Here is a 26507-nt window from a genome sequence, read left to right on the forward strand (position 1 = left end):
TTTATATATTTATATATTTACATATTTATATACTTATATATTTATATTCTTATATATTTATATATTTATATATTTATATATTTATATATTTATATACTTATATACTTACATATTTATATATTTATTTGCTTATATATTTATATATTTATATATTTATATATTTATATATTTATATATTTATATATTTATATATTTATATATTTATATATTTATATATTTATATATTTATATATTTATATATATATATTTATATATTTATATATTTGTATATTTATATATTTGTATATTTATATATTTATATATTCATAATTACTGTTATTACAAAAAAGAACTTCTCCTTATTGTTTGTATCTCATAAAATGCTCTATACATATAATACCTAGAATTTACTATTATCATCGTTTAAAGTGGCGATTGTTAAAATATGTGTCACTAACTTAACCGCCTTAAATGAAAATGAATGTTCGGAAGATCAATTCTTCTGAATCGATAAAACGTGATTCTATTATACGTTACGCGAGATCATACGTTATAAAAGTGATGCAGCAAAAAATTGAAAAACTTTTTTCAATTTTTATCTATTCAAATCCTTAACACAACTCGTACTTATTGAGTTACGTGCTTCTAAGTGCACCATCGCATCGGACCGATGTGACCGGACGATGTTGCTCAATTTTCTCGAAACTTTGCACGACGATTAATTTCTTTTGATTGTGCACGATGTAAAAAACCTCTACTAGATTGCTCAATAAGTTTTGTCGTTCGATAAAATTTATTGAACAACCTATTATATTGGATACTAGTATCTAACATTGGATTCATGATTAAAACAAAATTTATCTGCGGACTGATGCCACTGAAAAATATTACACCGTGAGTCCTATTTTCCTTTAATTTAATTTTCAGTTGGAATCAGTTGACAACAACCGCAAAACTCATTATTCCAGTTTTACACTTCGAGGCTCCATTTGTGAACGAAAGAATTTCACAAATTCTTTATTTTGACATTTACAAAGTTTTGAAAAACAGACGAAATTTCGATTTGGGATTATAGAGAGGTAATTATTTTTATTTATAAATATAAATTTAAAACATGTTCCCTCCATGTTGGAAATTTCTGGTTAAACCGCAGAGGTTACAATCTCCGTTTCGTAATCCTTTCGGGCAATTCATTTCCTTCGTACTAGCTTTGTTTTCTTCTTGGGTTCTCACACAATAATCACTTCTCAACCTCAGTTACTGTACGTTTTAAAAATAGCACGCTTAAGTTGTGATTAAGGAGCGTGGTGCTTGCTGCCATACGTTCCAGACGATTACCACGTGCGGTATTCAAATGTTTAATTCCTTTTCAGGCTATCATGGACGGATTCACCTACAATTTCACGTACTTAAATATTTCGATTCGTGTCCACTAATGAACGAATAATGCAAGTAAAAAGGCAATGATCACTGATCTCATTCTACGAATGATTTCATTTCAAATAAATACATATTCTGTACTTTACGAGACAACGTTAAACAGATGAATAAAATTTATAGAGTTCGATGTAAATTTAAAACATTCGAGATATTATTAGTAATTGTTATACGTCAATTTTCAATATTTGAAACCGTCATAATTTGAATAAATATTACCAGTGATAAAATAAATGAATTTCTGGTGTCTTTTTGTTTTTTAAATATAAACAGAAATGAATATAGTTTTAACAATCTTATCACGTTGTTACTTAACGACTCTTTTGTGTATAATGTGTAGTGAAATGACAAACATTAGCTAAAGTTTTTCAAAGCCGCGCCACTTATCATCAATGAATACTAATCGTAGAAAAAACTGCAATACAAATCCTGTTAATTGAAATGTCACTCCAATGATTTCTCCAGATGAATGCAAGCAATTTTCCGCTTGACAATACTAGTTATTTAGTCGGTTGAATTCAGTGACAACCTTTATTCCATTAACCATCGAAACGAGTGTCGATTAATACGACCTTTCCACATGTGACGAAAGGACAATTTCACATAAACTAGTATATTTAGTTAACTACTTAATCGTACCTACTTTGGTAGGAAAGATGCAAATGAAACTCAAGAATGATGTACAAATTCTTTTTTATATTCGTGGAATTTATATAGTGCCTCATATGTCGGTGTGTTTTATTTTTTAATGGGCATATTATAATTAATAATGAAACTACCAATTACTTTAAACTATTATGACACACAGTAAGTGACAGAAATAACCTTGTACAACAAGGACAAGTTTGAATTCATCATTTTATATCTCGAGTATAAAAATCGAATAAATAACACAGTAAAAATAATTGATTCGTTATTTTTGATATGTATTAAAAAACGAGTCTATTAATATTTTTAGCGATAAGCCATTTACTGTGAGATCACCATATCGGACAGTTTTTCGAATAACATTTTGAATTTGACTGAATTTTTAACAAGTAGCCTTTAATTTTATTTAAACATGTCCAAAAGGAGTTTCGTAGATTTTGAAAATTATTTCACTCAAGATATTATAGTTTGAAGCATTATGAAAAATTAGGTCATTTTATATGCGATCATTAATATTCTTTATTCTACAATCGAAACAGTTTCAATTTTTTACACATGCCAAACTTAATGTGACATTATACTTTTTACACTGTAACACAATCACTTTCGTCAGTAATTGTTTATTTTGCGATAATTTTTATGCTTCCTTTACCATGAAAATAATAATGATTATATTAATTGATCGACACCAAAATTAATCAGTGTTCAGAAATAACATTTGTAATCTTAAATCATAAATCAGTATTGTCATCTTTTGGTATAAAATTACATCCTTTTAGTTCTTTTTAAATATTTTTGTTATTTCCTCTCAATTCAATTATAAGCAAAAGTATCATTTCGTGATTAGTTAATCATGTTAATCATGAAAAGATAATATAAATTTGCATCAAATATGTTTATCGTTAACTCATGTGCTTTTTACTAGTTAAAAAATTATATAAATTTGTTAGTGCTAATAAAGTTACACATTTCATTGAACGGAGAGAAAAATCAATCGAGTGTAACGTTAAAAAAAAAAAAAAAGAAACACTAAAACTTAACTCTATCTCATTCTTCGTATTGTCAGAATAATAAAGGAAATAAAAAACGATTCATTTCGTCCAGTCTCTTTTCTTGTGAAAGTGTCTTATAACAGCGATAAATAAAAAAATAAGTTGCTGATAACGAGCACAGCGACTATCTTTTTAAACAATTAATTGAATCACACGAAGAGTCGTGATATCTGAAACTAAATATATGTATCTCTGTTTTATTGCACTCTGCTGCAACTTCAACTCAGCGTGTTCGTACGACATTATTTTAAACACATACATTACCAGTGGTGATACTTCACTCATTAATTTGCTATAGCGATTTGCCTGTTTTTCACGACTTGATCTTACAAGGTCTGATGATTGTCTGCAAAAAAATCAAACGATTTCTCAGCTTTAATATAAATAAAATATAGGGGGGAGGGATAGCATTTAGGAAATAAAGTTAAATAATTAAGTATCTTTGTAATATAATTGTGATTTTGAATGAATGAATCATTAGACTCGATTTAACGTAACTAAGAATATAATGAACCTTCTACAAAAATAAGTAAAAATTTTAAAACAATTTTTTTCACATGAAAAGATATTCTAAATTGAATTATGATTACACATATTTCATTATTGATTAAATTATAATGCGAATAGATATGTTTCCAAATACTTTTTTTTTATTCTTAATACATCTATTTCCATATTAAATTCATTTGTTTTAGTAAATACAGAAAATAATGGAAATTTCTAAGAGTTATTGTTGGATATAATATCTCCGTCTGCATGAATCATTTTTAATCCAACTGAAAGATACGCTGGAAGACAATATTAAATAATTTCACGTATAAATGTACAATAAAGTGTTACAAAAATAACTATATAACGAAACACCACATCAATATCGTAATAATAAATTGGATAAATTGTTTTTAATATGATTACACTGAGCAATTTCAAAAGAATTAATAAATAAAAACTCACTGGAATTATTATATATTACTCGTATTGTGGTTTGATTGGTAATTAAACATTCATACAATTTGAATCTGTTGAATTGAGTTATAATTTTGCCTATTAAATTACAGTTTTTCCCATTTATTTGGTAACATGTCAATTCCTGATACAAAAAATGAGCTTATTTGATAAAAGAACATTTAAATGAACTCTAGGACATGCTCGTCGTTATTAAATTTTTGTGCATTCAAAGAATTTTATAAAAATCAAAATGATTGATGATCTATGTAGGCTAAATTCAATGAGTAAGGAAAGTTGTGTTAAACGGACCATCCTAAGTTCAAAATTTTTTCTTATCAAAATGTGATCCTTGTCACATTTACATCTAGTGTTGTTATGTAAAATCACGACTCCCTTACGATTGGTCGTTTCTCTTGCAATGTTTCTTGGAGCCTGGTCAATTGTTCAATGTACAAGGTTACTGTAACTGTCTCATTACGCCTCATTAACTTATAATGAATTATTCGTCTTCGATCTTACCATACGCAAAGAAGAATCTTGTTCGTATGAAGAGTGGCTTTGATTCTGCTCGAAGCTGTTGATTTTCTTCCATCCACTTTTTTTATATAAATATTTCCGTACATACTTATTTCTGTGAAACCACAATTTTGTCTGCTTTTTTTTTTAAATTATGCGGAACCCATACACTTAACCTGCTGACTTTTCCTAATCTTTCCAGGTGTCGAAAAATGTTAAATCGAATGTTTCCATCTTATCTGTTAATTCTCTGGCTGTTCGGTGTGGGTTTTGTTCCGTTAGGATTTTCAAAACATTGTCATCGATATGCGTTAATCGTCCCAGCTTAAGCTTATCTCAAAGACTGGTATCTTTAGAACAAAATCGTGCGAACCAATTTCGCATTGTACGTTCTATTGCTACACCTGTACCGATAACGTAACACATTTCTTTTTGCAGTAGTCGTCGGACTATTATTAATTATTCTGCAACTTTTACAACATTGTGTGATAAATGTGTTGTTAGTACTTGATTTGTGCTTGTTAATTGTTGTATTTAGATTGTCGAACCCTTCAAGATAAGGTACGCACAACAGTAAAAAGGAACTGTAGGTCATTTGGAATTTTTCAAAATGTTTATGATCTACTACTTGAATCGTCAATTACTTATGAGCTTACGACTCGACCCAATAATTAATGCGTTAGTTCTTGATACCATTTTTTTTTAACGAAATATATGATATTTCTTTTATTAAGAAATATTGATGCTTTTATTAGTTTGGTGTATCAATTCATTGATTATTACGTTGTATGTGATATAAAAATAAAGAAAATTAATTTTGTATATCAACTTTATTTATCCTATTGAGATACAGATTTTTATAAATTAATGATTAATTAGTTAATCATGTCATGACCTGAGAGATCTTCAATGTAAATGCAATTTACTACAAGATGCAACTATTCAAGTGCATACAGTGCACTTAACAGGTCGTTTCCCTCCTTCATTATCTATATCATTATATTGGAATTGATAAACTAAAAAAATAGTTTATTTTAGTTTAATTTACCCCTATGATAACTTTCCATATTGTAATGTCACATAGTTTAACATTATTAAAAATATGCTTTCAGAATGGTATACCATATCCATAGGTACGCTAATGAAAATAATCAGAAAAGTGTTAGTAAACGCAAGTTTAAAAAATCGACAGTGTTGCGTCTCATTACTTATGTTATCGTTCCTCATCGTGCAATTTGTTACTAAAGTGTACACTTGTTAAATGCAAAATAAAATACCTCTAATTTAAGACATGACAAACGCTAAACTTTGTGAATAGGTTGTTAAATTAGAGGTATTTTATTACGTATGTAACAAATGTACACATTAGTAACAAATTGCACAACGAGGAATGATAACATAATTATTGAGAAACAACACTGTTGATTTTTCAAACTTGCGTTTGCTAACACTTTTTTGTTTATTAATCGCATCAGTTCATAAAGTAAAAAAATGCCCATTAATCATGGAAATAAGTATAACGATCTCTGTATTTTCTCAAGACTATAAACTGATAATTTGCACGATAATTGCGATCATAGTCCACGCGATGCACCCTACGTATCGTACAGCATGCGTCGTACAAACATACGTCGAAAATCTAGAATGAAATTTTTAGAATTTTATAGAACGAAAGTACCAAATTTACTAATTCGTCTAAGAGTTGATTGTATCTCTTAATTATTCATTATTTTTTAATCGTTGACACATAAATTTTAACGAACACTTTCAACAATTTATATCGTACTGAAATTGTAAGTCCAATATTTGTAAATGAACGCATTACAGAACTGTATTACGTTCAACTACGATATTGTTAATAAAATAATAAAAATTCATATTTAGACACAAAATGGCATAGTTTCTTTTTGATTAGCTGCATTTACTTAAAAAATATACCAGCTTAGATTTAATGCTTTTCTTCTTTTTAAACTTTCAATCGTATGATAAACTAAATAAGCTTACAATTTTAAATTCTACGTGGAAAATGTTTTTAGTATGTAATATTCCTCTGAATCAATTTTTTACTAAAATTACCCCTTATTGCTCCAAGTGTGCCTGTTAGGCACCTTTGATATTCAACGATCTACAGAAGTGTGCTTGTCGGGCACGCTACTGATTAATTTATTCCTTATCACTTCAACGGTGCGATAAAAAAACAAACGGTTTTCCATTGTGAAATCTGTAACTGTAGACCCGAATTTCTTCCAAATGAACGTTTGCAAAAATACCATACATTAGCCAATTATAATTAATTTATTAAATTCCTGTCTATCGAAATTATGTTCCTCTTGAAATGAATAAAGATTGTTTTAAAATCATTTTAAGATTATTATTTGCATGTTATTGTTGCATTTAAAATATGACATTTAAAATCTCGTGAGCAAATATATACTGAGAATGAGTTGGAATTGTCGGTTGACAGTCACGTTAAACATTTGGAGCGATAAAGGTTAATATACAGTGTCTCGTGAAGCCTATCCATCGGAATATTTTTAGTATTTCAAAAATACGTGAAAATATTACGTACAAATGTCACGAGGTTCAAAGGAATACATAATATGATAAAAATTAATTTTTTTTTTTAAATAAAATTATCAATTTTTCATACTCGATTTTAATACAATAGCAAATTCTCAGGATAAAAGTACGAAGATATATTTGTCCCACAACTTAACGTTTTCAGGACATTTGACTTTGTTCGTCTAATTACTTTCATTATGAAACATATTAGCAGACATCTTCACTACTTCGACTGTAAACAAATAGCAGATAAGTAATAGAACGAACAAAGTTAAATATCTTAAAAACGATAAGTTTTGAGATAACTATACCTTGATACTTTTATACGAGGAATTCGCTATTCTATCAAAATCAAGCGTGAAAAATTGATTACACTATTTAAAGAAATAAACTTTACCTATAGATCTCTACGTCTCTATCTGTAAAAACCATTCTTACTATATTATGTATTTCTTTGAACCTTAAAACTTTCATAAGTAACACTTGAACGTATTCTTGGAAACAGCGAAGATATTCGCGAAACACACTGTACTGACGTGTACGTTGATATGGAAATGGAACCCTTTACGTTGAGCTACCATGTATATATTTATTCATACCATATGACAATTCTTATCAAGAGCGTATCTGCATTACGCGACAGAATCGTAATGTCTTCTTCAAAATACGTGTACTGTGAAAAAATAAGACGTATTTTTCTGATCACACGTATCCAGTTGATTGCCATGCCATCCCATATATACAAATGGGTGTTTGCTGTGGTGGACTTTGCATAGCAATTAAGAACGTCTGCCGGCGATAATTTCGAGTTTTCCGCGTAGTTTTCTTTCCCGTTATAAATTTTCCGAAGCTATTATCACCTACAAACATCTACCATTAATCATTAACGAAACTCGATCGTTTATGCATACCATTTTCGAAGTAAGTATGACAATACACACCAGGGACGAAAAAAATTAAAATAGGGCATATCTACACAATAGTTTTGAACGACGAATAAAAAAACGAACAACTTTTTCGCCGTTATTCGTTGAATAAAAATTTGAATTTACATTATAGAATGGAATATTTCGCATTAGAACGAATCAAAATTTAACCGGTTCTATCGAACAAACGACTCGAAACTGAAACTCGTACGTTATTTTTATTCGTCGTTCTTTATTCGAATACAATTTTGCTTAATTTTGCAATTAGAAAAGGAAACTTATTAAAAATAAGTGACGTAACACGAACACTGTTAGGTGTATATTCCAAATTCAAACTACGGTGGAACTGATATAATAATTTAATTTAAGAAATAAATGAGATAATGAAGAAACGTAAACAATTACTTTCAAAATATATAACAATTTCGTATCGTAAACTACTGTTACAATTCACAGTAAACGTAAAATCGGTGACTCGGTCTAGGAAAAATTTTACTTCAATTTCAGGCAATACTCGTACAATTATTTTCCAAGTCAACAATTACTCTGAAGACACTGCACGCTTCCTAATATATTCCAGTGAAAAGAATATTAATTGAAGTCGAGTCGAAGATCGTTAACGCGAACACCTATCCGTACCACGATTTATCGACACACGATTTACAAATAGGTCCCTTTGTTACTTCGAATGTACATTTGCTTCGAAGCATTAACGATCGTTACAGGTATTTAAAGACGTACGCCTGATCCAAATATTGCTCGGTCTTAGGGACGTTTGGAACGATTTCTATTGGACCAGAAGACGAAGCAGAAACTGTGAAAAAGTTTTATTCCTTAGGCATCATGGTTGCCGCGGCTGTATCGGGGTATCATAGGTCAAACCGATGAGATACTGTTTCGCACTCCACGACGTGCAGTTAGTGGCGTGTTCTTCGACGAAACACCATCTTTTCTGTCATTCCATCTGACTTTGCATCCCACTACGTTCCGTTATATAATTTCTTCGCGATCAGATCCTACCCCTGTTACCGATCCACTCATCGTTTCACGTTTCGAGGTGAGTATTCACTAGTCAGTACACTTAACCATCGGTCAAGCTCGGTTTTCGTGCATTTTTTCATCCGGTATTTATTATCCGGGAGCAATTTCAGCCACCTACGTGTCTCGTTCGCGTGTCCGTGAGATGATCTCGATGTACGTGCACGTACTCGAACACAGCTGAGAGATTAGTAGTCGTTGAATCGTGCGTTTGTCGCGTTATCCAAATCGTCCTCGATGTTCGTGAATTTTTCTTCCCCTCTTACTCTTTCGTGTTTTCACAACGAAGGTATTGAAGATGATAGCGGTAGGGGTATCGACCTGCATTCAAAATGTACTTATCGTTGTAAGTTCGAAACGCGTGACGTTGGTCTGATAACACGCTGCAGAGATTATTGCTCCGTAACTGGTGAAAAAGGATAAATTGCAGGATGGTTCGTCCATCCTCGATTTTTGTCTTCAAGAGTCACCGTACCGTGATAATACTTGTTATCGAGCAAGGAGCTGATCGATAGATTCGAGTTGTACGGATCCTTGGAAGAAAGAACCGTCAGCCACGAAGTAGTACGATCCCTCTTATCAATTTTTTCCTACAGATCGTTTCTTTCGTCTAACATCTGATCGTGTTCGTACGTAATATCTCAGAATTTTCTGGTCACAATCCTGTGAACACGTTCTACGATCTTGCACTCTGCACCGTACTCACTTCATCGTACATTTTATTTCTCGATCTTACAATCCGTTCGTCGATTTTATCGCGACGGAGTAAAGTGAAAACTACGTAACTTTTATACACGTACAGTTAACGAATATAACGAAGACATTCGGAGTATTCTAATGTATCGTGATACCGATACAAATAATCAGGGATTTAGAATAGCAATAGGAATGTAATATTCGTTTTACAATTCTAAAATAAACATAGTCTCTGATTAAAATCACTCCGACGAAACTTGTACATTTGATAATAAATAATAAGTAACGAACGGCGATGAATGTAATGTTAATGTTAATACTCGTGGGAAAAGATACTCGATAGGGTACGGTCGTATTGCTTTGAAAATCTCCATGGGCTGATTGCACGGGGAGATGCCATGGGCTGATTGCATGGATTAATTCACTAATTTCGTCGCACGATCTTGTTCAATGTAATACCTTAATGAATCTTCCTCGAATATTCCAGTAACAACAATCCGCGTGGCTGGATAGAATGGACGTTTACTATACGTTTTGTTGTTTCTCTTAATCCGTCGAAACTGCTCACCGTAGTGTTTGTTATTATTTATACTTCTAGTCCAGTTGCACCGAAAGATTTTCTATATTAATTGATACAAGTCTGGGCAACTGACTTGACCTTACGCCGATTACATAACATAGTAGAAAATAATCACTCCGAAGTCTCTGAAGATATGTCTCAACGCCAGAAGAAGTATCTCCCTCAGAGAAGTATAATTACTTCTTGTTAAAGGTTATCTGAGCACCTTAAACGTTTGATCATCAGATTTACACATCTTATGGTTTTCTCGTATCAAGAATTAGTCGAAAAAGAAATCTATGTCTATTACTCGCTACATTCCTATTTATTCAGATCAGTTCTTCACTACCCAGAAAGAATAAAATGATTTGGCTAAGGAAGGTATACAGTTCAGATCATCCACATCGAAGAAGATACAGCCTGTGAACTATGAATTCGATGTACTATTTCTATGATTTCTATGCTACTTCGAACTGTATATATTTTGCTACGTTCCTAATTTACCACCTAACTCTATTTCTTTAATACAAGTTTTTCCAATGACTGACCTCCCTTGACGATTTCTTAACTAATTAAAATTGTGAACGATACGTTAACTCCATGGTGTGCAACTGTTTAAATCTTACTGTGATTCTACTTATCCAAAAACAAATACACAGGAAAATCCAGAAAAAAGAATAGAAAGAATAGTATTTAATTTTTCAATAAATTTTATTCTAAACTAGTATTGATTTATAAATACGCAATTGAGCATTTATATAATATATCATATTTAAGAAATTAACGATGAGTCGATAAACATGAGCCACAGAGTTGACGCAAATGTGCATCGACACGCACTGTGGAGTTAATAATATATTCTGTACATCTAAATGATTAAGCGTTACATTTCTAACTATTCCTAATCTTGAGAGACTTCTTATATAATTGTAACTTACGACATAACATGTGACAGTCGGCATTTTCTTTATGCTGTAACAGGTCAACGTACCAATGACTATTGATCCAAGCTGTCTATTCAGACCGAATAAATGCGCATCCACGTTGTACGGTCCAATGAGTAATAATTACCGAAATATATTTGCACCGATAAACATATCAATTTACCATCATCCACCGTGAGACACGAGGTATTAGCTTCGAAGCTGTTGCGCCTGGAGAATATTCTTAAGTCGATGAAGCCAAGAAATATTCTTGTGTTCTGAGCTCCTCCTAACCCTATCGCATCAATTCCAACCAAATTGAACGTTACACTTAATTCCTTGCCAAATTTTTATGTATTTTTACTCAATAAAATTTATATCTCGAAGAGACAGCGCTACTTTGAGAATTTCCGATTGCATTTATTTTCCGAATATCTTGCAACCGACGGTAGCATTTAACTTGAAACTCCATATATTATAATTCCTGATACCTTGATAATCTTCCTCAAACGTATTCTTTTGAAAATATTTTCAAGAACGTGAACAGTATGTACATAAGATTGCAATATTGAATTGATTACAGCGACGATCTACAAATGGCGCGAGCGAACGCAGAGAGGCGGCACTCTGATCTGCCACATTTCGAATCTGTTGCCAGAATTTCAAGTTTACCTATCGTGGAAAACGGTATACAGATTGCTGGTAATGTTTACAGTAGGATAAAGGTGAGGATTGTCTATATGTGACATTTACTTCGAGTAAAATTGCCGCGTCACCGCAAACGTGTCGAAACAATCGCCAATTAACTGTGCATAGAAAGTCGAGGCATGGCTACATGTTTGTGCTGTCGTGTCAAGTTTTCTTCGAGCCATCGTACAATGTTTGAACAGTCCGACTATTCAACAAACCCCATCGTCGCTTTCCTCCACCTTTGACTCGTCGATCCTCTCTCCCGTGAAAGTGCTTCAAGTTTAGAACGAGAAGTTGAAAGTTTAATATAACTGCCTTCCAACGTGTAACGTCTAAATATGGATTCACGGTATCCGCTAAGAGACTATTCGTGGCCACATTCTTCGATAGAATTTAAATGGACGTATTCACATTGTTCATACGTTAACTCCATGGTGTGCAACTGTTTGAATCTTACTGTAATTCTACTTATCCAAAAACAAATTCATAGAAAAATCCAGAAAAAACGATAAAAAGAATCGTATTTAATTTTTCGATAAATTTTAGTCTAAACAATATATCTCCGATGGTCCCTTTAAAGAATACTTCGATTAATAATATTTGGAACAAAAAATGAACATTTATTTATTTTTCAAAGCGTGGTACAACGGTTACTCCGCGAAGTAACTATTGTAAACTAATCGTTTAACGATAGTTATTTTGTATACTGGATGAATCTTATAATTCGTCGACCTCTATTATTTTTTTCAATGGATGAATTGTTTTTGTAATTCTTGAAGTTCGCTTCAATTTTCATATGCACGATCCCAAGAATTTGTAACCGCGTAACCTTACAACGACTTTGAGTAAAATTCCTCCAAAATTATTAGTGGAAATGTATTCTCAAACAATATTCCACTTAAACAGAACCCTCTCAATTGCCAAATGATAGAAACACAATACATTCATTGTTTAGCGATCAAATTTTTTAATGTGCTGGAGTTTGGATACAGCTGAACAATCATTTGCGATCGCCACAGCATCGGCAAAACCAGCGATTTGCGCGCTAAATGGGGCTATTACAACGATCGATCAACTGCTCTGTAAAGGTATCGACATCGTTGAACAGAGAGTACCGGCTGTGCATCTACCTCCCCATCTTGTAAGTTTACATACTTATACAGTGTGAAAAATATATTTGACAGATAGCGTAGAAAAATGTTTTCTGCTTTTATCATTTTACTCCACTTGTAACGAACGATAATTTGATATTTCAAATCGTATCTACTTTATTAGTCATTGTAGCGACTCGTGCAATTCACAAACAAAATTATTCAGCACGTTCGTTTAACAAATCTTTCTCGATTCGAATGCATACATTTATACCCGAAAATCGTGACAAATATTTGCTTCACACCTTATACGTGTAAATTATCTTAAATCGTCTTAATTATCCGATGTTTCTCGTTTTGAGATCATTTTATTTCGCACACTGTTAAGATATACTGCAACGCACGGGAATACGTGAGCAACAAACTCGTTAGGCCTGTGTTAATGCGGGCCGGAAGTGTAAAACAGATAGGAAGTCATGCGGCAATTGCAGCAGTAGATAGATTGGACGATGCTCTAACTGTTGCGGACAAATACGTAGATCGTTACTTGCCCGCTGATCCCACGGACAAAGTCACAGATGGTAAGTGCTCCATTCGAAATTATTGGTACGAATCGTGATCGATTACTTCGATAATAATTAGTGGAAAAAAAATATCGTAAAGCCGCGTTCGAAACGATTCGCTCTGAATACCGTGAGACGGTTATTTAATAAAAGCAAATTCTTTTAGAGAACACTCCTCCTGAAAGCGTGAGCAAGACCACACGGACTATCAAGCATGGCGCTAGATTCTCGAGAAAGTTACAAAAGAGATTGACACGTCGCACGTTAGCAGAAGCTCGAGCCCTTAAGGAACAAGGAACAGAATGCATTCATGTACTTTTCTACGTTGTAGAATTGGTAAGTAAGTTTCGCGTAATTGTGTATTAATGGAAATACAAAAGGGATGTTCGAGGACGTGTGTTACTTTTCCATTTCGTAAGAAACTGTATCTGAACACTTAACGAGTACCATGTATAATACGCGGGTGAAGAAATTTCTTCTAGAGTTACGGCAGAATATTCGATTTGTTCAGAGGCAATGTCGTCAGGCGTGAAAAGGATGTATGTACTATTCAGAGTTAGAAAGAAGACAAGACTAAAGAATGCAGGTTCGATTGGCTGCAGTTCCACCTCTGCTATCGCATAATTTTAACTGTAACGTGCAATTGGTCAAAGCGATCGCATCCATTGATACTACTTAGTCGTGTAGCGGAGATAGGCGGAGCGAGCGAGGAATCACTCCTTTTGCTCTTATGGGGTCCCGTTGGTCTTCTTTCCAGCTCTGAACAGTACGTCTGTCCCATACGCACTTAAGAAGATGGCCTGTGAACGAATAAAACTACCCATAACTCTAGACGCAATCTTCTCACGCGCGTACAGTACGTTCTATCCAAATCGAATAATCGATGGTTTCGCAATTGTTCAAATGTTCTCTCGTTTCGATGGATCTATTATTTTTGATAAAAGTAAGGCGATTGTCGCTTTGCAGCTAGCAACGGATCCAAAATTAGCATATCAAAAAGCTAAAGAGTTATGGGCAACGTTAAGTTTGCCTGAACCGGAAAACCAAGCTCGGCCAACCTCTCTGGAACAGTTGTTGGTTCTGTTAACGCGTGAATCGGCACGTCGTATTGTCCATCTCGTAAATGGCACTTCAACATTAGCAAAAAGATCTCCGCACGATCTTGGAAGAATTCTCGTTAACGTATCGCATCAATTACTCGCAGTTGCAGATGCTACGTTGAAGGTAAGTATCGTCGGCGTCGCGTATTTCTTACTTAAAATTGAATTATTTTATGAATTTTCTCGTTCTTCGGGTTTAAGATGCTGCCACTTATTGGTAAAAAAGATGCAGCCAAAGTGCAAGTGTTAGCAATACGTTCGGCTATACAAAGGCTTAATGAAACTACAAATCATTTACTGGTACGTAAAACCTAATTAGTTATGCGATTGGTAATCACATTACTCTTAATAATCCTTGTTATTGTAGTTTTGTAACTTGGAGATTGTCGATAAAATTTACGTAATTCTAATGTGCGTTTGTCACGATGAATTTAACAATATGATAATATTTTGTGATAAAATTTAACTTTTAGTTAACAAAATTATAAACTATGTATATCTTCAAAGTGTTGCTACTTATATTTTACATTTTACACAGATTCTTCCTCAATTACTCATTAAATGTAATTAGTCTGTCAGCAGTAGGGTTTTTGCAGAGAATTATTACTTCTCATAAATTATAAAAATCGAACCGTCTCTACAAAAAAAAAAAACTTGGATAAAATTTCATTGGAATTATACAAAACCGTGTACTAAATCTTTTTATAATTTCAACGATTAACGTTTATTAATCGCTATATTTTGATATTGTTCTCACAGGAACAGCTCGCAGCTTTCTTGGCCGATCGTCCAACTGTTTCTAAGGTAACACACGTTCAGTGTTATCAGCAAAACCACAATAACCACATGTCGATGTCTTCCAATCCGCCAATAAATGGTATCGAGTAACCAAGCCGCATTTAATAGTTGCTCCACAAGAATGTCTTTTTGTTTTTTATTTCAAGGTCAATGACAATCAGAACGATCTCAAATCGAAATTTCACGAGTTACGCGAAATGTCCAATTTATCGTAACGAGACCATTCCGAAACCTTGTATTTTCACTGCTCAGATAACAAGTAATTGATTTCTTTTTATTATATCAATGGCACAATGTATCGATGTCATATTAGCCAACAGTGCTTACGTTTAACGCCTAGTTAACAAAGTTTATTTCTGGTGAACAAATGTAATGTTTAGAGGTAAGAATGTGTAGAAATAAAAATGTTTTTCTCTTCATTGTAATACCGTCGAGAAGACTCGTTTCTCTTCTATCCTCCGTAATACGTTGAATTAACAAGCAAAGAGTTTGTTTAACACTTACAGATGTAAGCTGTGCGTTTAGGTGGGAAACATCCATGTTCCATTAGTATTATAGTTAGCCAGCCATGGGGTCAGATGACATATCGATACTAGGGCGTATCTCGTAGTTCTTGTCTCTTTAAGCTACCAATGTTCACGTTACAGATCTTTGGTCGCCAACCACAGATCTTTTAATTGGTCGACTGAACAATTCAAAAACTGAAAGAAGTGTGTTCCGGATGAGATTCAGTTAATAGTGTCCGTATTGATATTAGAACACTTTTCAATGATTCCCTGTATTTTCTTGGAAAATATTCTTCAGTTCTGGGTATCATCTGAGTGTTATCGAAAAGTATCTCGTGTTCTGTAGACTTTTGATATATTCCTATTATGGCTACTTGCAATAGTAGTCTAATATAATTGTGCCTATTAAATTACTTAAGTTGTGTGCTTAAATTACGTCCAATATCTCCAATGTATACTTTTTCACATAAGCAAGATATCTTGTAGTCTTTCGATAAGTATAGCTGTGATTGTGGATTTTTAGGGAAGATGAGTACTTGCCCAGTTTTACTTTGTGCAACGTAGACCATTTAAATATTCTCCTTTCTTTGCATTAATCATTCAGCCAACTGATAAAAAGATCTGCGGTTGGTAATGAACAATTCGTAATATGAACATTGATACCTTAAGTAAACAAGAATTACAGGATACAGATTAGTATCAATATGTCTTTCTTAAAAGATACAGCTCACACTTGGAAGCTTCAAATAATATCATCTAAGAAACCGAAAAAAAAGCTTAAAAAATATTGGTTACTCCACGTGAAACACTATGTCACGCATACTTGGACAAAATACACAAACAAAAATCTTATTTAATATATTTATTTGAATTTCTGAATGCAATTAACGATATATCTTTCGAGAAATGATTCCGAATTTTGTAAATTGAACAACACAATTCATCCAATACAATTTCCATTCACACTTCAGAACTAAATGTATTTGTTGCAAGTGATTTTAATACCGGAATATTTCCCTCTGTGTATTTATTATATTGAAGACGTTTCAAAAGGTTCTTCTAAATATTGTAAACATTGCTCTATATAGCCAATTTTTAAATGTTCGTATATAATTTCATAAGAAATTCAGTGAGTACAAAGTCCTCGACGTTGTCGCGATCGATTCGTAATTTTCACTCGTATTTACGTGACAGTACCAGAAATGCCGATATCACGAAAACGCTGTCGCCCTAGCGGACTTTGAAACCTCGTGGCACATGTTCGAATATCGCGACGTTGGTTACCGGTTGATTTTCATTGGCTAATTCGGTTTAACCTCAACGCGCAGGCGGTAGGCAGGTTATAAGTATTGGAACGCCGTTCAACGACGCACATTTGTACTTACGGACTGAACCTACACGCAACGGTCAGTGTTGAATCTGCACGCACATTACAGGGACGAGGGAATAAAAACACAAACGTAAGTGTATCCTAATAACACAGTTTCATCGGAAGACCTTGTACGATAATCATAACAGACAATTTAATCTTCAATGATTTATAAATAGTTCTCCTGTTACTTCCAGAAGGTCAAAATTTACCTTATCCATGGACATGTACACATGAGTTGATTCCTTCCAACGCTTACAACCGATATCCATTTTCGTTAACACAAAACGATTAAATTTCTGCCAAATACTTCATAAATGCGCATAAGTATATTATTGAATGGATATTACAAATTTAATTTACAATTCATACGTATAAATGTGCTTTCTTTTTCAGACGATATATCGCGAAGATAAAAATTTGATAAAAATTGTAATTGAGAATTAGTAATCTAATACAACTGTTGTGATAGTAATAATATTAATAGTAACGATAACGGCAAGAAGCACAGCAATAGTTATAGTATAGCGTATCGGTACAGTTTAATTTAAATTAGTATAAAGTAGTGTGATAATAGTTACTTAAAAATCAACATTCAGTAAAGTATACGTAAAAGTGAAAGTTTCTGTTTTTTTTTTTAAGTAACTTTCGATTTCACGCGTCGCGAAGTATAAACGAATCCTTAACGCGCAAAATTTTGTATTAGCCCATGCTTTTAGCGAAAGTTGAGAAAGTAATGTACATAGAACTATATGTGGCAGGTGTACTATATACATGTATACATTATTTCCGACAAGTCCATTGACCTTTGCGATATCACGGTATAATACATCCGGTATACAATCGTTTTTCAAATTCATCACCGTTTTACTCCAAAATTACACTGATAATTAATCAAATACTTAATAATTTAGTGGATCAGTTAAATTATCCATACAACGCATTTGTGAAATTTATAATTTATTTATGATAGACTTTCTACCGAAAATAAAAGTTAGGGATAGTGCACGGTCTTGAAAAGTGTACAAGGTGTCCTATTTCAATCTTATCGAGCAATGATCTCCAAAATTATTAATTGTAAAAAAGGTGTTTGGAGGTGAATATATTTTGGAGCAGTCTCCGTCCAAGCTTTGCAAGTTACAGTTACGAATGCTTCAATATATTTCAAAATACTTCAAAAATTCGTTTAATATAGATATTCGAAGGCCTCGCTTTAAATCTCAAAATAACTCGATATTATTTTCGTCGTTTAGATTCAAATTCGGTTTTACACGTTCTAACATTGAATTATCTTACGTATCTTAGAATTTATTTCTGCACAAGCTATAAGTCCAAGTGAAAAACTGTTTAGTTTTGTTTCATATTCCACGGGACGTACTCTTCGAAATTTATTTCAATTTAATCTGAAACATTCATCTCAACAAATGTTAATTACAAGAAGCATTCGTACGATATGATTAAAATAGGCTACACTGTGTAAATAATAAATACATTGTTCCAGAATTTCGAGTCGTCGACTAATTCTACAAAATCGAAATTTATTTCAATTTAATCTGAAGCATTCGTCTCAACAAGTGTTAATTACAAGAAGCATTCGTACGATATGGTTAAAATAGGCTACACTGTGTAAATAATAAATACATTGTTCCAGAATTTCGAGTCGCCGACTAACTCTACAATATTGATACAAGAATGACGACCGAAGCTGCATCGTTACCTCACATCGAGGTATTTCAACGTGTTTTGGGATTTCCAGTAGTCGAACGTGCGATGTCTAAATCCGCCGCGACGTACTCACGTGTGAAAGATTCTCACCAGCTAGTGCACTGGATGTTAACCACCGCGGAAACGTCTTTAACTAACGCCACGAAACAAGCAGCACCCATTGCTGCACCCATCGCCAAGAAACTCGAGAACCCTATACACTTTGTTGACCACACGTTGTGTCTTGGGCTCGATAAAATCGAAGAAAAAGTTCCGCTGGTTAAGGAGAAATCTGAGCAGGTTGGAAACCAAAGATTTTTCCAATAAACGTAAAGGACTGTAACGCTGAACGTAGTTCCAATGAAATTTTCCGAGCAACCGTTACGAGTCGGGTTAAATATTAATAAATCGAAACATCGTGAATGATTCTTTTACGAACAAGAAACACCAAAATGATTAATCGTCACGTCTAATTGTTCTTTTAAAAAGTTTTCATTAATAATTCATCAATATTTCCATTATTACAGATTTTAGAAAATGCATACGTATTAGCACTACAGACTGTTCAGCCAGCCGTTGTGAGTATTTCGTTTGCTAACGATTTATTAGTGTCGCAAGCTTCCAATTTGAGGAACATGAGTTGGAACAAAGCGAATCAGATTTTAGAAACGCCTTATGGTAGTGCAGCTGTTAGGGGTCTGGATAATACAGCTGTTCTTGTTGACAATCTGATCGATAAATATTTTCCACCTACAGAAGACGAACAGTCAATAGGTGGGTCAACATTGTGCACGTATTATTATATTTAATCAAGGGTTTGTAATCTGTAGCACGTTATCCACCGTTCTCTTATGTTGTTTGCAGACATAAAAACAGACGAAGAAGATAAACTCCTCCACACATTGCAAACTGTCGGTCGATTATCCAATAAAGCTGCAAGACGAGTATACTCGAATATAATACTTCACTTGGGAATTATTAACACCGATAATTTCAAATCCTACATCAGCTCTGTGTTTCAATTTTTACAGCTTATCGAGTACCTTCATATCATCAATGAAAAAGTACAAGCTCACACGTCTAAACCAAATGACACACCGAAAACGGTAGTGAAAAAATAAATTAATATTTCGGTACCGTTAACTCAAAGAAGACTCCTTTCAACTGCATTGTATTTTCGTATTTATTTTCTACAAGCATTTCGTTATTCATTTCGTTTTATTGTAACTTCTTTTCCCGTTTCGTCATAATATAACATATTATGTATTATACATAAGAGATTAAGCTTATTTCATATTTGTCCGTCTGTAGGAAAACAATCGGAAACGTAATGTAACGCATCATAAGTTTACATTACTAGAGTTACGAACAATACAAGATTTCAGATTAATCGATTATCGTTTATAAACTTATTTTATCAGTAATAAGTATACCTTTTTATTTATTAATCATTTATACATTAAGCACATGTACATAATATAAATTTATACATTAGTTTATTATATTTTTTGTATCTGCCGTGTATACGCAAATAAAGTAAACAATTTGATTAATAAAATAAAAACAGAGGAAAATTTTTTCCTCTGTTGGTATTTATCTTATTAATTCTGAACGAAGAAAATACGTTTCGTTGACAATTTACATACACAATGGTGGTCCAATAAAAACAGGACATTTTAATATTTCGTTATTTTAAATAATAGGACACAACGTTGGTGATAGAAATTGTATAAATTTAATTCAGTTACTAAAGAATTACCATTTGACATCGATAGGTTTTTAACTCGACCTCAGTAACATTAGGGCATTGCCAATTGTTTCGACATTCGAGACGACGAATTTCAGAAAATAGTAATTTTAGGAAAGGTATACCTTAATAATTTTATTCTCAACATTTAGTAGTACTTTATTGGATTCTGTTGTAAACATTGGCTATTTCATTTAAAAAAAGACACACAACTTTTGTTAGCAAACTTCTTCCAATTATTTAAAATACTACTATACTAATTTATATAATATTTTTAACGTATGTTTTCATTCGTGCAAAATAAAAGTGCAAATACTATTTTGATAAATAAACGTTAAATAAAATTTATATTCCAAAGAAGTAGAAAGATTCGCATGGATTTGATCGATTGATAACGAGTTTAAGTGGAAATAAGGCCACGGTGATTAGAAAAAATACAACGATTAAACTGTACGTTCAGATAACGTAAAAATATATTTATAATACGTACAACAATTTAACGTGAAAATAAACCAATACTCTAGCAAGGATTAAAGAAGTGCAATGACTTTTAAAGTTTTTAGAAATAAAAAACGGAAATGATAACATGTTGCAATGTTCCGTAAAAACACGAAGGCCAGAATGACGCAAGGTTCATAGGGCATTAATGACAATTTACAAGAATGAATGATGCATTATTTTCACTCGCCAAGTCACGAGTAGATTATAGAATATACATATGTATGTAAAATATTGTGTCAGATTAGTTGAAAGAAATCCCTAATCACGGTTCTTCGAATGATTAAAGTGTTTTATGAATCAATGTAACGTATACAAAATGTGTATAGATGAGAAGGAATGTCACCGTAAAGCCACGTCATAGCAATAGTAATACGTGCAAGTATACATGTATAGCTGCGCAACATAAATGAAACTCAGAGCTGTACATTGCAGTAAAGTACCCCCGAGAAACTTCCTTTCTACGCAGGAAAATATTTTGTTATTGAAAACATATGTATATACGTAGTTACACACATATGTGACTCATTTACGAACATTGACGTATATGAGTCATTACGTCTACATATTTCAGAAGCAGAATCTGATATTTGTGTGTGCGTACTATGTATGGATTTAGCAATCTTAATACTTGTTTCTAGAATTTTTGTTATTTTTCGATCAATTTAAACATCTATACTATTAAGAACATTAATAAAACTTGTATTTTGTAAAATTACTTACTCTAAAACAGATGTATGTATAACCATTTTAATAATTCGAAACAATACACCACATACTTGTATCATACACTGATATGATTTTGTTAAATACATATTACTGATTACAATAGAATAGACATTCAAACATCGTTTAAAAAATCATTATTTATAAATGTTGAATGAAATCCACTAACCTCTTAATCTGGTATGATATGAACTTAAAACTTACGTTTAACTATACGTAATAAATACAGTTTCACTACAATATTTCATATTGCATTTGGTTTAGTCAATTTCATTTACATTTATATGCAGAAATGTTGTAGAAATACATACTTTCTACGGCCCTGAGAAGTATCTACTCCCTCCAACGAACGTCCCAACCTACTTATAACTTACTGAGAAGTGTACGTATCACAGTCTCACTGAATCTGTTGTGCGGCTAAGTTTGTGTATCCTGTTACCGTATTTTACCAATTGTTGTATCAAAAACTGTAAGTACACATATATCAATACCAATAATTCACAAATATGTCTAATAATCGAATGATTGAATTATCTCTTTAATGCATTTGAAAAATATATCAATGACCTCTTTATCCTTTTACGTGGACAGTCACTCGCAATGAAAATCGTACAGGTGTATCGTGAAAAGTGCTAACTCATTATAATAACAGGATAAGGAATTTACTTTAAAAAAAATTATTATTCTATAGACTAATACTTAGTAATTATTCACACAAAAAATAAATAATTAAACATTAATCTTTATTGAAAAAAAAAATGGTAACTACATCATATTCTAAATCGTTCTGACATTTAAAATTGTACAGCATAGTAATATCGCGTTTCTTTAAACAAATATTACAGAATATTTCACTAAAACTTTGAAACTTTTATAACACTACATCAAATTCATCAATAGTTTATTTTTGGGTTTATTAGAAGTTTCTAAACTTTCTGATACTTAGGTACTAAGGTAGGAACACTATATACTTGAAGGACAGGTATAGCATAGGAAACTGTTAATTTATGAAGGGTAAATGTATATCAACGCATGTATAGTAGTTACACAACTCTACATATATATGTGTATATCAACATGTTATTATTTCCAATGTCTGTATGATGTATAGCTTTATAGATAATTTTAATAGATTCTTTCTTACAGTGAATGAAGCATGAATTTTACTCATAATCTTGTAACAAGTTGAGTACTATACTATGAATTAGTTATATGACACAAATAATTTTCTTTTATTGACACACCAATTATTCACAAACAGTATTTGTGATTCCACCAATTGTTGTACACATTGTGATTATATGTTATCATTATATTTATTTTCATTAATGTCAATATTAATTTATCCTTTAAATGCATATGGTTACAGAACTGCAACATATTTATTCTTTGTTCATAAAGATGTTACTATATACTAACAATATATTTCTCATCTACTGTTGTATTTCTAAAACATATTTTTATTAATTTTAATTTGTTTCCAAGCCAATATTTACTTATTATACTGTAAAATAATTTTTTCAACTTTATTTGCAATTTTTAAGAAAAAAACTATGCATTTAAGGGTTAATTAGCATTATTACTTATGAGTTGGCAAGCAGTATTTATTTGTTTTATACTAATTATGTGTAAATAGATATATTCTGATTTAAATTTTAATTTTCCCTGGAAAAAGACATATTATTATTTACCTACTCATTCTTGATAATTGAGAAAATTTGTGAAAAGTATTTTGAATATGAAATCAAATAGGCATAGCATTTGTAGTTATTGGTTAAAACAGATATTGTTATAAAATCGTGTCACAAATCACAATGCAACAAAAGATAAAACATGAAACTAAGTAAAATTGTAATTATGTAATTGCTAAAAATGCAGAATTTTTGCAACAGTTTTCTACTTTTAAGTATATTTAACAATATAAAATTCAAAAGATAATTATTGACATAAAATGTGAACTGAAGCATAGTGCAATTAAATTTCATTGAAAAATACCACATTTAAAAGTTCATTCAATTTTACATGTTTCATATTTTGACATATGTGTATTTGCAGTTATCGCAAAATGCTGTAAACTAATAACATTGTTTACTGAATAATTATTAATGTTTTGCTTCACTTTGCAGAAAAAATGGCAGAGGCCAAAAATAGTACAGACAATATCACATCCGAAAACATGCCTCACCTCGAATCAATTGAGCGTGTAAAACGCATTCCTCTTATACACTCGGCAATTGAGAAAACGGAATCTACGTATTCTTATTTAAAAGATTCAAATCAATTAATTAATTGGGCACTTAGTAATGCCGAAGCAGGACTTCATTATGCGACTGCTACAGCTGCACCTCTTACCGCACCTTTGGCTAAAAAATTCGAAGAACAGATTACGGCTGTTGACCAAAAATTATGCGAAGGCTTAAATATAGTTGAACAAAAAGTACCTATAATGAAACAGCCTCCTCAACAGGTAAATATAAAAGATTAAATAAAGAAAATATAATAGATATACTTCAGTCAGGAATTCTTACTATCTTTTCTTGACAATATTAAATCAATCAAATACAGTTTTATTATCTCTACTAGTAAATACATGTAATTTAATTGATAATATAAGAGAAAAGTAGTATTTATATTCTACTAATTTTACTTGAAGTGTGTGTGCAAATTAAATATCAAGACTTATTTATATATAAGATATGGTTTTAAATTACAGTTTCCATAAAAAATTTGTTAGAATTCATATGAAAGTTATTCTTTTCTTTCTAGAAATTGTTATTATTATTCTAAAACGTTTAATTTAGATTCTATTTTTAAATTCTTATAGTCTAAATAATATGTTGTGCATAAGTTACAGACATGATCATAGGTTGAATAATCTAATATTGAAATATAAAAATAATATCTTATTAATTTCTCTGTAGCGGACCTCTCCGCATAGTTTCGGCAACGAATAGCTAGGCGTTGAAAGTGTAATTTGACGCGCGACCGTCGCGCGGAGGACTTGGCGCCGAGTAATATAAACAGTCAAACTAGCTTATCGTTGCTGGCGGAGGCCTGCACTTGAAGTGTTACCGCTGTCCGAAAGAAGGCGATCGTGGGAATCGTCTTCGAGGACAGCAGGGTGGCGGTCGAAGGACAGTAAGCAGAGGTTGCCCGTACAATAAAGAACCAAGGCAGATCCTTTCCGTCCGCCGAACTATTTACACTATCTTGACTCGCTTTGCGTCAGTTATTTAATACCATACCTACCGTACATCCCCAAATCTCACTTTTTAATAACGAATATACATTCAAAACTGTATTTCAAAATGTAAACTTTTCAATATACATATAGAAATGGTATATAAATATTTGTGTTACATCTTTACAAAATATACCTCTGTAATGTGGTTTTATTTTTAAATAAACAGCACTTAATTATTCTTTAATATCAAATTATTACATAAATATTAAGTTCGTAGTTGTATAGAATTTTGAAGGAAATCTGCAAATTTCTGTAAAATGTTTTTTATTCGCTACAGATTTATGATGCAGCTAAAGCAGTAATGAATAGTTCTTTGCAACCAACAATTGACAAACTTCACGCTGCAAAAGAATCAGCAACTCAACAAGCATCTACACTTAAAGATATCAGTATAGTAAAGGCTAATGAGTTGTTAAATACAGAATATGGTAATATGGCTGTACAAGGTGTGGATAATACAAGTATCCTTATTAATGGTTTATTGGATCGCTACTTCCCTCCAGTTGAGGGAGAAGAAAATATGCCAGGTATACTTCCTAAATAACTTACAAGAAATCTATTAAAGTCAATAGATGTACATAGAATATTTTTTGTATTGCAGTTCCTGTATCAGCTGATGAGAACAAAGTTCTGCATGCTGTACAAACCATTGGTCAATTATCGGCAAAGACTGCAAATCGTGTATACCATTCAATTGTAGCACAATTAAAGACTGTGAAGAAAGAAGATGTGTCATCATATATGTCAAGCGTTATATCAATTCTTCACTTAACACATTTCTTGAGTTTAAATGAGAAACAGACTGATAATAAAGAAACACAAAATGTGGCAGATGAAAAGAAAGAGAAAAATTAGAATGATGAAACCTATTATGGTAGTTATATGAATAGTGGATAGCAGAGTATTATTTTTGTACCAATTTCATACAACTTGGGCATCCTTTTATTAAACATATCAATGTATACAACTTTTTTTATATGAGAACTATTGTGCAGAAATTAAACAAGTGCATTTAATAAAATTGTAATGATTTACAAATTAATGAAATTTCTGAGATATTTCATCATTTGGACTTTTAAAAGATAATAATGGAGATACATTATGCTTGAATTTACATGTTATTGAAAGGCTATTCTTGTGAAGATGCATTTAAAACTGTTTTCGATTAACCTCATATTCTGAATATT

At 32.1% G+C, this 26507-nt stretch overlaps 3 protein-coding genes and 1 long non-coding RNA gene across 7 annotated transcripts; 3 read left to right on the top strand and 1 right to left on the bottom strand.

Moving 5' to 3' along the window:
* Window positions 1-3093: 3093 nt before the first annotated feature.
* Window positions 3094-22310, bottom strand: LOC143148885 (uncharacterized). Its single transcript, XR_012992633.1, has 3 exons — window positions 22246-22310; window positions 3376-3462; window positions 3094-3292 (listed from the first exon to the last, which is right to left on the bottom strand). It is a non-coding gene; the product is annotated as an uncharacterized LOC143148885 (long non-coding RNA).
* Window positions 8999-15945, top strand: Lsd-1 (lipid storage droplet-1). The gene is made up of 8 exons (XM_076315668.1): window positions 8999-9125; window positions 11868-12009; window positions 12930-13115; window positions 13454-13646; window positions 13795-13964; window positions 14595-14852; window positions 14930-15028; window positions 15488-15945. Exons 2-8 carry the CDS (start codon window positions 11881-11883, stop codon window positions 15614-15616), a joined length of 1164 nt encoding a protein of 387 aa, XP_076171783.1. The 5' UTR covers window positions 8999-9125; window positions 11868-11880; the 3' UTR covers window positions 15617-15945.
* On the top strand, window positions 17341-20671 carry LOC143148883 (lipid storage droplets surface-binding protein 2-like). 4 transcript variants are annotated; one of them, XM_076315673.1, is made up of 5 exons: window positions 17410-17492; window positions 17599-17728; window positions 19053-19405; window positions 19633-19879; window positions 19970-20671. In XM_076315673.1, exons 3-5 carry the CDS (start codon window positions 19094-19096, stop codon window positions 20224-20226), a joined length of 816 nt encoding a protein of 271 aa, XP_076171788.1. In that variant the 5' UTR covers window positions 17410-17492; window positions 17599-17728; window positions 19053-19093; the 3' UTR covers window positions 20227-20671. The 4 variants fall into 4 exon arrangements, with proteins under 4 accessions (XP_076171787.1, XP_076171788.1, XP_076171789.1 ...); XM_076315674.1 differs by having other exon boundaries at window positions 17599-17722; XM_076315672.1 differs by lacking the exon at window positions 17599-17728 and having other exon boundaries at window positions 17341-17492; window positions 19970-20670.
* An 87-nt stretch (window positions 22311-22397) lies between the features above and the next one.
* On the top strand, window positions 22398-26367 carry LOC143148881 (lipid storage droplets surface-binding protein 2-like). The gene is made up of 4 exons (XM_076315669.1): window positions 22398-22545; window positions 24203-24543; window positions 25598-25847; window positions 25922-26367. Exons 2-4 carry the CDS (start codon window positions 24208-24210, stop codon window positions 26173-26175), a joined length of 840 nt encoding a protein of 279 aa, XP_076171784.1. The 5' UTR covers window positions 22398-22545; window positions 24203-24207; the 3' UTR covers window positions 26176-26367.
* The last annotated feature ends 140 nt before the right edge of the window (window positions 26368-26507 follow it).

The sequence above is a fragment of the Ptiloglossa arizonensis genome, chromosome 7 (genome assembly GCF_051014685.1).
Source record: "Ptiloglossa arizonensis isolate GNS036 chromosome 7, iyPtiAriz1_principal, whole genome shotgun sequence".
Classification (NCBI taxonomy): domain Eukaryota; kingdom Metazoa; phylum Arthropoda; class Insecta; order Hymenoptera; family Colletidae; genus Ptiloglossa; species Ptiloglossa arizonensis.